Here is a 12,825-nt window from a genome sequence, read left to right on the forward strand (position 1 = left end):
ACCGAGCAAGTTATAGGTTGTAAAGTTCATCATAAAGCATTGGAGAAGTTAAAATCTGTATGACCTCAGGAGTCTTCTGATGACTTTTTATCAGCTGTAACTTGTAACTCACATATACAAGAAGCAATTAGCAGTTGCAAAAGTTCCTACATACAAATCAGGAAAATTACCTACAGAACAACATAGACACGGCCAGATGCAGCTGCAAATTAGATGCTATGAAGGGAAGGGACGAGGCAGCCATGCTTTGCATATCCCTGGTAGCACATGCATTGGGCAGGGATAAGAGAGGAAACAGAGGTTCTTTATTTCCCAGTAAAATTCCTTTCTCCTCACCTCCAGCATCCTTGCAAGACTTGAAGCAGTACAGGAAATGAATCATAAACATTTGCAAGACTTGTAAAATCTTATCAATTCTGAAGTCCAATTTGTGCTAATCAGCGCATATCACAAGTGCAAATGTTAACCCAAAGGAGTATCTAAATGACTGGTGCAACCAGCTGAAACTGAATCATCAGAAAGTTCACTCGTGGCCATATGACCAAATCGCCACCCTCTCCCATTCTTCCTCCGACTTACTTCCCTCCCTTAAACAAGCATAACAGGATGATGTGTCTTGAACTCTAGTTCACCACCTTTGTCATGAGCTCCTGGGAGCGGGCCAGCGTCGGCATGCAACCAAGCACCAGCTTCCCTCAGGAACTGGGCAGCTGGTTGCTGTTCTCATCCAAGATCTCACAGTCCCCTTCAGAGATGCCGGGCCGCTCATTCTGCCATGCCAGCCACTCAGCGGGGGACACAGAGCTGCCAGGGAAGGTCTGCCTTCAGACTGGGCCTTACTTTCTTCTGCTGAGGTTTTCCAGTTTCTTTTCAGCCAACTCATAGTCCAGGCCAAACATCAACCTAAGATACCACACGAAGAACTGGTGGGGCAGTACATTACATAGCTAAACTTCTTAAGTTACAGGAAATACGTTTAGGGGATCCTCATTTATTTTTCCTTTGCATCTAATTGATCATCAGCACCAAATATGAAAAGCCAGTATTTCCCAGGAGCGTCAGCAAACTGACGTCATTTCAGCAGCTCTGTACGCAGTATATAAAACTGAAGGGAGTAAAGTTCAATTTTAATTGTGCAGCTGATACTGTGAAGTAAACGGGCGCTTTCTTTTAAGGATTTTTAAAATAGATTTTTCATCTTTTGAGATGGCTTAGCATGAGTCAAATTTTGCTTTCAGTTATATGGGTATAAATCTGAAGTAACTCCGATAATCTCAAAGCAACACCAAACTCACATTTTCTTCTTCACTGAAACTCTGAGATCGTGCAACAGAGGAAATGGCAACAACGGAGTAACTCCAGACTTTGAACAGGGCTAGTGAAACTAGTGCTTTGACTGTGTGAATCACTTTTTCTCCTGCAAGCTAGTAATGCAATTAATCAATTACTATACAGAAGAATCCCAAACTTTTCTGCAGGACCCAGAAAAAGCAACATTCTAAAGCCGGTGTTTTCCAAAGCATACACTCAGCTCTTGATTTTAAACCAGTAAAACTTCCTAACGGCCCACAGTTTCAGACTGAAGCAAAACTTCACAGCGAGGTAATCCCAGAGATTTATAATGCATATGTTAGCCAGTCTTTAACTGCAGCAACACCTTATAGTGTCATATTGTGTTCTGTATATCACCCATTGTTCAACTTCGTAAATAAAGCTTTGAGACGCTCTAAGTTTTTGGAGCACCACCTGTTATTTAGAGACTTTCTTTTATTCATAAACTGTCAAAAAAGATGTGTTTCAGGGGAGAGGGGGACTCAAAGGAGATCCACAGTTACTTAACAGCCTAATTTCTGGCCAGATGAAGACAAATTAAGACTTTAAACGCTCTTCTCCAAACAGGGATTTCTCAAGCTTATCAACAAATGAGATTCTAAAATGCTGTCTGCGAACAGTAGGGTAGCCTGAGAACTTGCTCTGTATCTATTACTGCAAAATAGACACCAAAGGGTAGGATCCATCTCACCTAATCTTAGCCATCTGAACAGTCAGCACCTTGTCTCAGCAAGTCACTGCAGCTTCCTCTACAGCCAATGGCATGAGACACCAACCAATTTTAGCTTGGAGAAACAATAAAGAAGGAATTGATGCCGCTGATTGGAGAGTACAGATCATTAGTTTATGACAGATGCCAAGGTCTGGGAGAATCCCACCATGACATGTCCAACAGCATGCATGGGGTATAGCAGATGCCTGTATGGAAAGCTGCAGGCTTCACTCCCACAGCAAAAAGGTTCAACTAATTGCAACACAGCCCTAGACCTGCGGAGGAGCAGGAAGAGGGGGCTGGTCCCCGGCTCCATCAAATGGGGGACTGGGGAATCAAGGAACCTGAAAAACAGCAAAATGATATAACATCTCATAATGTAATCTGCAACTAGTAATTTCCAACTTACTTTACTAAAATATTTAAGTATGAGAAACCTTAATGAAATTTCAAACACTCTGAAATGTTAAGGGGTCAGGCTTATCCCTGGCTTCTATCCACTTGCCTTACTTCAGCACAATTTGACTCCAGTGACCTTTTTTTTTTCCAACCCACAAAGTATTACGAATTTGCTTCCCTGTGGTAACAAGTTCCCCTCAAATGTTGTCTTTTTCTTTTCCATAAACCCATATAAAGAATTAAAACTATAGCATTAACTGCAAACACCTAGACAAAGTAAATTTAGGGAAAACATAAAGACTTCCCTAGGGGCCTGTTTGTCACAGGTTCTCTCGTGATGCTTCTGATATTTTTGCTCTCCGGTATTTTTGAAGATACACTGTTTCACAGATGGGGTGACTTTTTCTTACTTACCAATCTCGCATGATGAAACAGTATAAAAAAAAGACATTCTCAAGATCAGTGGATCATTGATGGCCTGATTCTAAAGAAACAGTTCTGGTGAGCTACACTTGAAAATAAAGTCATCTGGGAGACATTCAAAGACTTATCATCAGATCTGAGCAGCTTGCTGGGGAAAAACTGTAGTGTCTCAAATCACCTATTTTAGCATGGCTTTTAAGTGCTGACCATGCCAGTGGACACACAATTAAAACGAACAGTCCTAAGTGGTTTGTTTCCTGATTTCACATAGAAATGAGGTGCAATTGCATTGCCAGTCCCTCTCGTAACACTGAACCTGTCAGTCAGCTCCCAGCAAACTTGACAAAGGGAGAAGCCTTCTCAAAGATAATTAAGCTCCCTCAAGCTCCATGACCAGCTAGGGTAACAGCAGAAAAGATCTAAATTAAAACCTTCATGAGGGCAAAGCTGGCAGAGTGGCATACACCCTGCTTGGTGGCAGCTAACCAGCCCGTCGCCACAACTTACTAACCTGGCCAGGAGCATCCATGTCACCCTCAGCTCGTGCACTCCATGCTGCCCCTTGGGTGGACTGGGTTTCAGGGGGAAGGGCTGGGAAGGACAGGGAAATTTTCAAGAAATATCTCAGATCCACAGGACACGAGGCTTCACCAGCTCTTCCGCTCACAGAACTATTTTCTTCTTTTTCTGTTATTTACTGGCTTCCAAAAGTTTGATGAAAGACCTTCATGAGCAGATACCAATTAAATGGAAAGTGGATGCCCTTTAGTGTTTCTTAAAATCAAACACTTCCATGAGTTGATATTCCAGGAAATTACCGATTATCATTTCGATCCCTTTAGGATTAAACTCTAGGAGGTTTAACTAGGATAGCAAGATAAGAAAACAAATCCAAAGAAAGCATGCTTTAAAGAAGATTTAAAGCCTTCCCAAAATCCGCACTTGGTAAGTTCAATGTAGTGCTGAAACAGACACAGCAGAACCCCATGCAACCCTTCCAGGTATGTGAGATCTGTATCTTAATCTTCATTTTACACAGTCCCAAATCAGACTGCTACCGTTTGTAGCATTTGAGCCAATTATTTCAAGTAATTTTAAGCTGCGTTATTACATTTCTAACTCTGAACACTCATCATTCTGCAAACAGCCTAATGGGAGATGACCTATACCTTAACTTATACGTTTTACAATGATCTTCCTCTAAAACTGTCTGCCAATCACAATATTTAAAACCTATGAAGTTTACTTCGTGTTTTCTATACATTTGGATTAAAAGTCCACGTTGTATTTTGTTAATACATTGGGTTCACAGCTGAGGTACTGTAACTTTAGTATGGAAAAAGTTGCTACCACAGTATTGCATTTCTCATTTGCTATTCCCTTGAATAGCATCACCTAACTGGCTGTGTTTCTGTCATCGCAGAAATGGATGCCATTTTTTTCTAAAAAAAGTGTAAATTCTACCAATACAAAGCACACAAATGTTTGTATTTACCACTGAGGTAAGCAAGCTGTACACAGAAGCTCTAACAAACACGACAGTTGTGAGGGAATGCAATGCTGCTCATGACAGAGCAGCAGTTCATTTTAGCCTCTTCAGCGCACAACTAGGTACCACGGACAACAGTAATCCATTTCCTTTTTTCAGGGCTTTTAAAAAAACAATGGCTCAGTTTCTAGTATGCCTGGCAGCCACAGAGCGGGTCGACTTGCAGTTCAAGTGAATCTGAATGCGAATTTTGAAAGCAGAATCCATTACACGCAACAGAATTTAAGTTTTCTTTTATTAGAATAGAAAAAGAGAGGTGAGAAATAACAACAATAAAACTGGAACTTGGGATGCGTTCTGACACAGAAGAGTTATGAAAAGCAACAAAGTTTTCCTCATAGTACAATAATTCTTAAGGATGGACCAAAAGGATTATTTACCACTGCAATAAACTATATATTATCAACAAATGAGATGACTACTTTACTCCCTATATACGGTAAATAGGCAACATAACCTGGATCACTTTGGAAACCCATTATCAACAAAACCCTACTCAAAGAAATAAAGTCTGTCCCATCTCTACCAGATCACCTAAGATTATATTTGGGCAGCTAAACCCCAACACGTTTTCCCAAGTATTATTTTAGTTGGGTTACCTAATTTCCGAAAAGGATTTTGTCAGAGGAACTTAGGCAGAGGTTTTTTTCAGTCAAGCCCATCTCCAACAACTCTTGCAGCATAAAAACATGGGAAGGACGTAAGCAGTTGGTGTCACGGAGCTCTTCTATGCTTCATACTCAAGTATTTTAAGATCTTCAAGTAGTTCTTTTGCAAGTGCTTGCAGATCTGCATTGCGGCTCTTTGACAGTGCAATGATACGCTGAAATGGCAAAGTATCACGCATCTCAGAGGCTGACTTGGCTAATACTTCTGGCTCCAAAATCACAGACTGGAGGAGCCGCAGAGCATGAAGACAAACTTCTGTATCCGGGTCTAAAAGCGGGGAAAGGAAAAAATCCAGTGCTTATTAGATGCGAGTCCAAACAAGTAGCATTAAAAGCTCTACAGTGCCATTCCTCATGACCCACCAGGCAGACGGGGAATAGCTGCTGCCATTTGGTGCTGACTAGCTGGCTCTGGAAGGAACCTGAAAACATCATCTTTGCCCTCCTCTGCAGCTTGTGCTCAGCAGTGTTTGGGAGGGAGAGATAACCAGGAACCTTTCTCTTGTTTTTCAAATGTTGAAAATGCTGTAAATCAGGGAATTTATCAACTGGAATTTATCCAGTCAGTAGCCAAGATAGATGCAATCCGATTTAAGAGCAGAACAAGCTACATCCCATGACTATTCAGACTTAAAAAACCAAACAGACCAACTAATCAAATCTGCAGTAAATCACCAGGCTTTTCTTTAATTTCTTTTTGTACGAGCCTTCACATTTCTTCAAAGCTCAATAAAATACTAATCTTTATAAAACTTTCTGGTAATCATGTATCAACCTTCCAAGTGTTTAATTCAGTCTACACAAAATTGAAATGGGTACTGAAGCTAAGCACTGCTGCTTAGGAACGCGTCACAGAAATGTAGCAAAGACCTTCGACTGACTTAAGCTAGGAAGACATATAACTCCTCTACTGTTAAGAACACAGGATGCGTTTTTAACTACTGAAACATTAGGAGCATTATATTTTAATCGTTCACAACAGTCCATTTGCATTTAGTTGTTCATAGCTTTATCAAAAGCATCTGGTAGAAAGCCCCATTTTTGTACTTCTCTTATTCTGCATATTCCAAATGAAAATGTGTAATGTATTTTTATGGCTGAAGTAGTTATTTGTTCCACGTGCCATGCATTTTTTATGTGTTTGTCATTAGCATACCTAGTCTTCAGCAAGCTTTTGTTAAAACATTGTGCAGAAATGTTGAGAAAAATTAATTCAGATCACTTTGCGCACAAAATCACCACAGAGACCAAAATCTCACTGAAGGAGCATAAACGCAGTGCAGCGGTAAACCACGCTGTACTGAGTTTGAAGGAAGCATTTGGTGGGCTGAGGTAAGTTCATTCCTTTCCTGGCTTATTTAATACCTAACACTGGTGACCTGAAAAAGGACTAAGGAGAATTATTCATTAAAGCATAAGGGGAAGTGTTGAAAGCACCCAGGGGAGAAAACGGAATGTGATGGACAGTGAAGACGACTATCGCTTTAAGCATGACACCGACTGTCGAGATGGGAATTTTTAAGTAATTCCCACTAGCACATGGCTGAAGTACAATACTAAAGATTGTGACATCTGATCTACACCCACAAGCCAGGCACTATCTCTCCCTTCCTCCATTTTCGATCATAAATGAAGTACGTAGGTCTTTTCTACCATACCTTCTTCCCTATTTAAAGTATAAACCTCTTAAGAAAGGAATTCTACTTTCTCCTGGGAAACTAGCAGAGTGGGGCATAATCTGAGGACACAGGAATTCTCCAAAACCAAACAATAACAGGCATTTTGATTTTCTGTGCAACGAGAATCTTCGCTATTGGGCATACTGGACAACTTTAGAGATTCAAATCAGCATTTTAAAAAAACAATGATTAGTGCTGCACACCCCGCAGAAGTGGCCATACCCATCGCACAGCCACTCCTATTGCTCCCACCTGGGCTGAAGGCTCTAAGGAGTCTCCTTCCATCATCATCTCCAGCAGTACCTGCAGGTGCAATTTTCTGAGTGATGAGCAGTCATAACTCATGGAGAAATGCTGCAACTCAGCCTCACAGACAGCAAGACTTCATGTCCAATTTCTTGGGCAGCGATGCTTCAGTGAATCCTTTTGAAAAAACTTGGGTGCAAGTTTTGGTTTTCAGATTTACTCTGACCTAATCAAAATAGGACTAAAAAGCCTTGAATTCGTCCTCCCATTCCCTTCCATTTTTGTCTTCATGTCTGCCAGAGGTTTTTTTTAATTCCTATTTTTTTTGCCTGATACAATGTTCAAACTCTGCACATATCACCTGCCCCTTTCTCTGTACTTAGTATTATTCTACGTATATTCACCGGAAATAGCAGCAACAAAACATAGCTCAAATAGATAAGAAGAAAGAAGCTTTTGGGAGTGAAATCTATGTAGTTCGTTACAATCTTCCTCCGTGTGACAGTATTCCTCCATGAAATAAAGCCATTAATACTTTTAATGGCTTGCAGTACTGCTGGGAAGCTTCATATATGTAAGATGTTTTAAATTCCTGGATGAAAAGTGCTTTGTTATTAATACCGTTACAGGCATCTGTGTTACTATTATCTGCAAGTGTTTAAAGGCCGTAGAAAGTAAAGAATTGATCAGGGAAGAAGCGTTAGCAGGGGAGCTAACAAAATTAGGATCTATAGGAGATCCGGAAATTATTTCCAGCTTGACAAGCAAGGACATTTTCCAGTAAGAGCAAAGAGGTTCTAGGAAGAATCTCCAGCAGCAGCCAGGGAAGCTCAATGGCTTGAGTCACTCAAATGAAGAACAGATTAGGCACTCGGGTATACAGCAAAGGAAGGAAATGATCCTGCACCAGAAGATGACTTAATACGCATTTAACCTCTGATTGCCATTGTTTTGCATGTATTTTGAGACGCTTTGAGTTAAATAAATACATATGCCTTAAAATATACTCCCTTAGGATTACATGCGGTTTTGAGAATACTACTTATTACAGATAATCATGTTTTCTAAGAGGATTTAAAAAAAAAATACCCTAGAAGTCTTTCTCTTGTCTCTCCAATATCATTAGGGATTTTTTCTAAAAACCCTGTCTAAAGACTACTCAGAAGAAATGTAAGGAATCTTCATTATTCAGCATTATATTTATTTCGATAGCTTCCAGATTTAGTAATTTCTACACTAGCTGAGTAACATTTTGTTTGTACAAGATCAAAAAAATCCTTTAGCTGTAATCAAATCACTGCATCATATCCTCCCAAGAACTAGCACACAGATCTATTCAACTAAAATTTCAAAACTACAATCATTATTTCTGGGGAATAGGGGAAGAAATCAAGCTGCTTGCCTCAGTCGGGGATCACAAGCATAGCGTAAGCCTATCACCATCATAAAATGCTGATGCAATTTCAACAAGGTTTTGAAACTGCTAGAGTTTGCTGACGTTCTGCTAGCTGCCAGCGCTACCGTTTGATGTCACTGGCTTTCAGTCACCAACAAAAGCAACTGATAACGTGGACAGATTTTAGTCACATCTGTCATTAGCACCATGCTCTCAGATGAACTGTTCCCTACAGCAGGGTTTAAGTAATTGCATTACATCAATGCTAAACACCTTATCTACAATTGGCTCCGAGTTGTGTGAACTCAGTTTGCACGTGCCCATACCATTCCCTGGCCACCTGAACGCAAGATTTATTACCAGCAAGCTGTTTACAGCTATGTCTATGTACAAGAGCAGTATTTCAAAAGCTTCCCACCACTGTCATAAATGTCATTCAATTCAATTACTGTCTGATTCTAGCATGAAGGGGTGACCTGCCACTCCCCCTTTCCTTTTTATGAACCTGTCAGACTACCTACATTCACAGCATGTCTAATGGAGAGGGCTAGGGCCATTGCTTGCCCCACGTAAGATCTCTTCGCATTGCCAATGCTGGTGGAGCTGAGCCAGTATCTGCGGTAGCAGAGAGTTTTCCGGACATTTTCGTAATGCTGATAGGTCTGAGGAGACAAGTAGTGTTGCAATAAAGATGCTACGTGGGGAAGGAGCAGGGAGAACATCATGGCAGAAAAAAGACTGAGCTTTGTTGCTGCAATTCCTATGGACACAAATGCACTTTCTCTCTGAGAGGTGTTTGCCCCGGTTCCTGTATAACAGCTGGGTTTGCTTCAGTCTCCTCCCTGGCCAGGTGGCTGCTCTCACATGGAGTTCAGCTAACCAGAATTCCCTAGTCTCCTACAGACACATGCTTGTCACACTTTTATCAGGGAAATCCCCGAGAGAGACTCCCAGGGTCCAGACTGAAGCAGCCATTTGGTCCCAATTTGCCTGACTGCTGCTTTAGGGGCTGCGAGTGAAAAGGAGCTTGCACAGACGTCGCTCTGCAGCCGGCAGATTTGTGGGTGAGCTGTTAGATAACACTGTCCAGCTCCCAGCAATCCTAGCTTGGGCTTTTGAGGATTCCCACAGTACCTACTGAATGAGAGTAACAATGTAAGAACAAACCAATGCTTTACAGTGACAGATGCATTTACCAGAGTTAAGGTTTCTTACATCTATTCACAAAAGGAGAAACACCGTGCTCCTCAGGAGAATGTCAGTTTGCATGAGTCTGCTGTTAGGCAGGGTGAGCACCTAGTCAAGAAACTCCTGCTCAGATGGCAAGGACAGCCACACCGCACCCAGCCAGAGCTCCATCTGGGCAAGTATTGTTTGCAGCAGCTGCTTAGAGGAGAGCATGAAAAAGGGCACGCATTCAGTGAGACTTCCCCGGCCATTCTTCCAGCCTCTCAGCTAACCGTGGTTCAGGGACTTTCTGTGTCAGAGCTGACATCTTTGCATTTAAGAAAATGGATGTGGTCTTAAAGGGTAAGAAGGGCAATCCTCTTTTTAAGATTAGCTGTTGAGCACTTGAAAGACTGGTAACTGAGGTTTTGATTTACGAACCAAAATTTGTTTTAATACAGGCATCAGTTTATAAATAGGGGGGTTCTGTTTGTCCAGATGTCTTTTAAATAACATGCTGCCATGCAAATAACCCGAATTTTCAAAAACTCTCACAGCCATAACCAATTCAGACAGAAAAGCAAGGCATTAGAAACCTTCAGGGTTAGTCATGAAAAGCAAATATTGAAGGTTGCAGGCAGCATTAGCAAAATGAGAATGTGCTTCATACAGGCATTTACAATAGAGACCATCATTTGCAAAGAATTTGGATAAACAAGGTTAGATTTCCGTGTGGAACTGTGGTGGAGGAAACTGAAGGGCAAGATCTAAAATTAGTCATACTTCTCTTGTTGTCTTTTGTTTAATGAAGTACCTGGAGCAATTTCCCAGCTATGGATGAGAAGTGTCACTGACATAGTCTCTCTGAATTCCACACTTTCTCATGTATCCAAGGAGAGCAATTTTTTTAACTGCATTCAAAGAGAAGTGGGGAAAACCAAAATAAAGATACAGGATAGTAAAAAACAAACAAACAAACAAAAGCAGAGAAGAGGCTAGACCCTTTTTCTCCAGCACCCATTTGTTGGTAGATGATCAAAAATGAAAAACATAAATCTAGTCTTTATTATTAATACCTGAGCTGACTGCATCTTCTTATTCTTCAAAAGATCCTTGGCAGAGAAAAGTCCCAGTCTACCTCTTTGGGAATTACAGAATTTGCAGAATTACAGACTGCAAATTACAGTCTTATTGCATCTATAGATGTAAAGCACCAGAAAGAATATTGACAAATCTCAGGTGAATTTCTACCCAAAATTATAGAACTTCTTTTTCTATTGCTGAGGACAGGCCTTCTTTAAATCTGAAAGTTATGCAAAACCCTTAGCCAAGACATCAACACAGGAACAGCAGCTGATGGAGGAAACTAAAGCTGCCTATTTTCTCCAAGATGGGAACAGCTGCTCTGCAAACAAATGGTGCTCCACAAGAAGAGAACTCTACTGATCCCACAAGCTGCTCCATGGACAGAAATCTGAGTCATCATTCACATGTTTTATGCTGGCACCAGGCTGGGAAGGTATAGGTAGGCATAGCCAATACCTACGCAAGAATACAACAGCTACGTAAGCTATCAGAGTATATTCTTCAGTGATCAGTGTTGCTTATTAAAGGGTCCCTATCTTTTAGACAGTGTTTAAAAAGGCAGAAAAAAAAGGAAAAAAAAGCCCACCTCATAAAGTGCTAAAACTACAGAGATCTGCATTACCTTCAAAAAGTGTGTCAAACATTTGTTTTTCTCCTATTATCAGTATAGCCTCCAGCAGAAAGAGCTATTAAGAATTCTTGTTAGCGAGTGTGAAGTCATACCGTCTCATCCAAATTTTCCAAAGACAGTAGGACAGATGAACCCAGTTTGCTGTTAACATTCTTACTCTTCTAGAAATCTTTATTAGATTTTTTCTCCTTTCTCTTCCAATCCATGTGTTCAATGTCAAGGCATATTTCTGTCTCTTCAGAAAGCCTGCTGGACAACCTGAATCAAATCCCTCTTTGCTTCAGATACAACAAAGGGGAATAATGAAAATCAAGTTCATTATTTGCTCTCTTCACTTAAAGGGAAGGACATTCTTCTTCAGGGGACAAGACGACTGGACAGAGACTGAGAATTCAGAGAAGGAATTTGAGGGATTTATCAGCTGCGTACAAGCCACTGGGAGAAAAATGGCCTTGATGTATAGGCTGAGGTCACAGACACTTGTAGATTGACAACGGAAAAGCAAACAGGATAATTCTCCGAAAATAAAAAGTCAGAGGATGATTTCTGGGGCCTCTCTTAGTGAGAGTGCTGATAAAAGCTTACAGAATTGTGGAAAGCTGAATCATCTCATAAGCCTTAATCAAAACACTCTTTGAAGAAGCTTCCTGCAGGAAGGCAGCATATACAGGATACCCTGCCAGCAGAGTGTAGTGCTCTACTCTCTTGCACGGAAAAAACTGTTAAGACCTTATGCTGTAGCAGCTCCAGGTGTTTATAAGCTGAATCATGGCTAGCAGAAGCTGAAGATGCTGGCCACGGAAACAGGAGAGGAACAAGAGTGGGAGGAAGCTACTGAGTTTTGCAAGTTGAAACATTTAGAAATAGGTTAAATGTAGAGAAAAACACAGAGATCTCATACAAAATGATGGGAACAAGATCAGGTCTTGGATCTGACCTCTCATCTGATATACAAACTAGTCAGCCCTCTCCCTTGACAGTAAGCAGACTTCCTCCAAAGTCAGAAATCTGAACCAGCAGATGTGGTTTATCTGAGAATCTTCCTCCTTTGCTGTAACTGGAGAACTTTATTATCAAAAAGTGAAGGAATTAGCCATGCCCGTCCTTCCTTCTACAACCCAGCCATACACAATTGACACTTTCAAAATGCAGAGTAGCCTTTCCATTTCTTATTTCCATTAGCAGCTGCAAATTAATTATAACTGTGCCCCATTTCATCCTCTTATGTGACCTAGGAGCCTTCTTCAAACAACAGACTGCATCAAACAATTAGCTTCTTTGTTTTATCACAACATTTAGAAGGGCACATTTGGGAACTCATAGTTAGACAGGGTTTTTGAGGGTGTTTTGGTTTGGGGTTTTTTTTTTCCCTAGAACAACGGCTTATGTATATATTAGCCAAACATAAAGTAAAAAGAAAATCTGGACTAACATGTTAAATTTCTAAGCACAGTAGAACAAAGGACCACGTATTCAGTGTTCTCTGAGAATACAATTTTTCTCAAACTGTATTAAAAAAAACCTATAAAACTGATGT

General features: G+C 40.7%; 1 protein-coding gene across 1 annotated transcript in view; it reads right to left on the reverse strand.

Annotated features, from left to right (window-relative positions):
* Window positions 1-4,632: 4,632 nt before the first annotated feature.
* The window catches only part of HSF2BP (heat shock transcription factor 2 binding protein), a 35,593-nt gene continuing 27,400 nt past the window's right edge, over window positions 4,633-12,825 (reverse strand). The window contains exon 8 of the mRNA XM_076328881.1: window positions 4,633-5,351. Coding sequence (XP_076184996.1) covers window positions 5,143-5,351 — 209 coding nt within the window. The 3' untranslated portion in view covers window positions 4,633-5,142. The remainder of the gene's footprint in view (window positions 5,352-12,825) is intronic.

This window comes from Aptenodytes patagonicus, chromosome 1, assembly GCF_965638725.1.
Source record: "Aptenodytes patagonicus chromosome 1, bAptPat1.pri.cur, whole genome shotgun sequence".
NCBI classification, from domain to species: domain Eukaryota; kingdom Metazoa; phylum Chordata; class Aves; order Sphenisciformes; family Spheniscidae; genus Aptenodytes; species Aptenodytes patagonicus.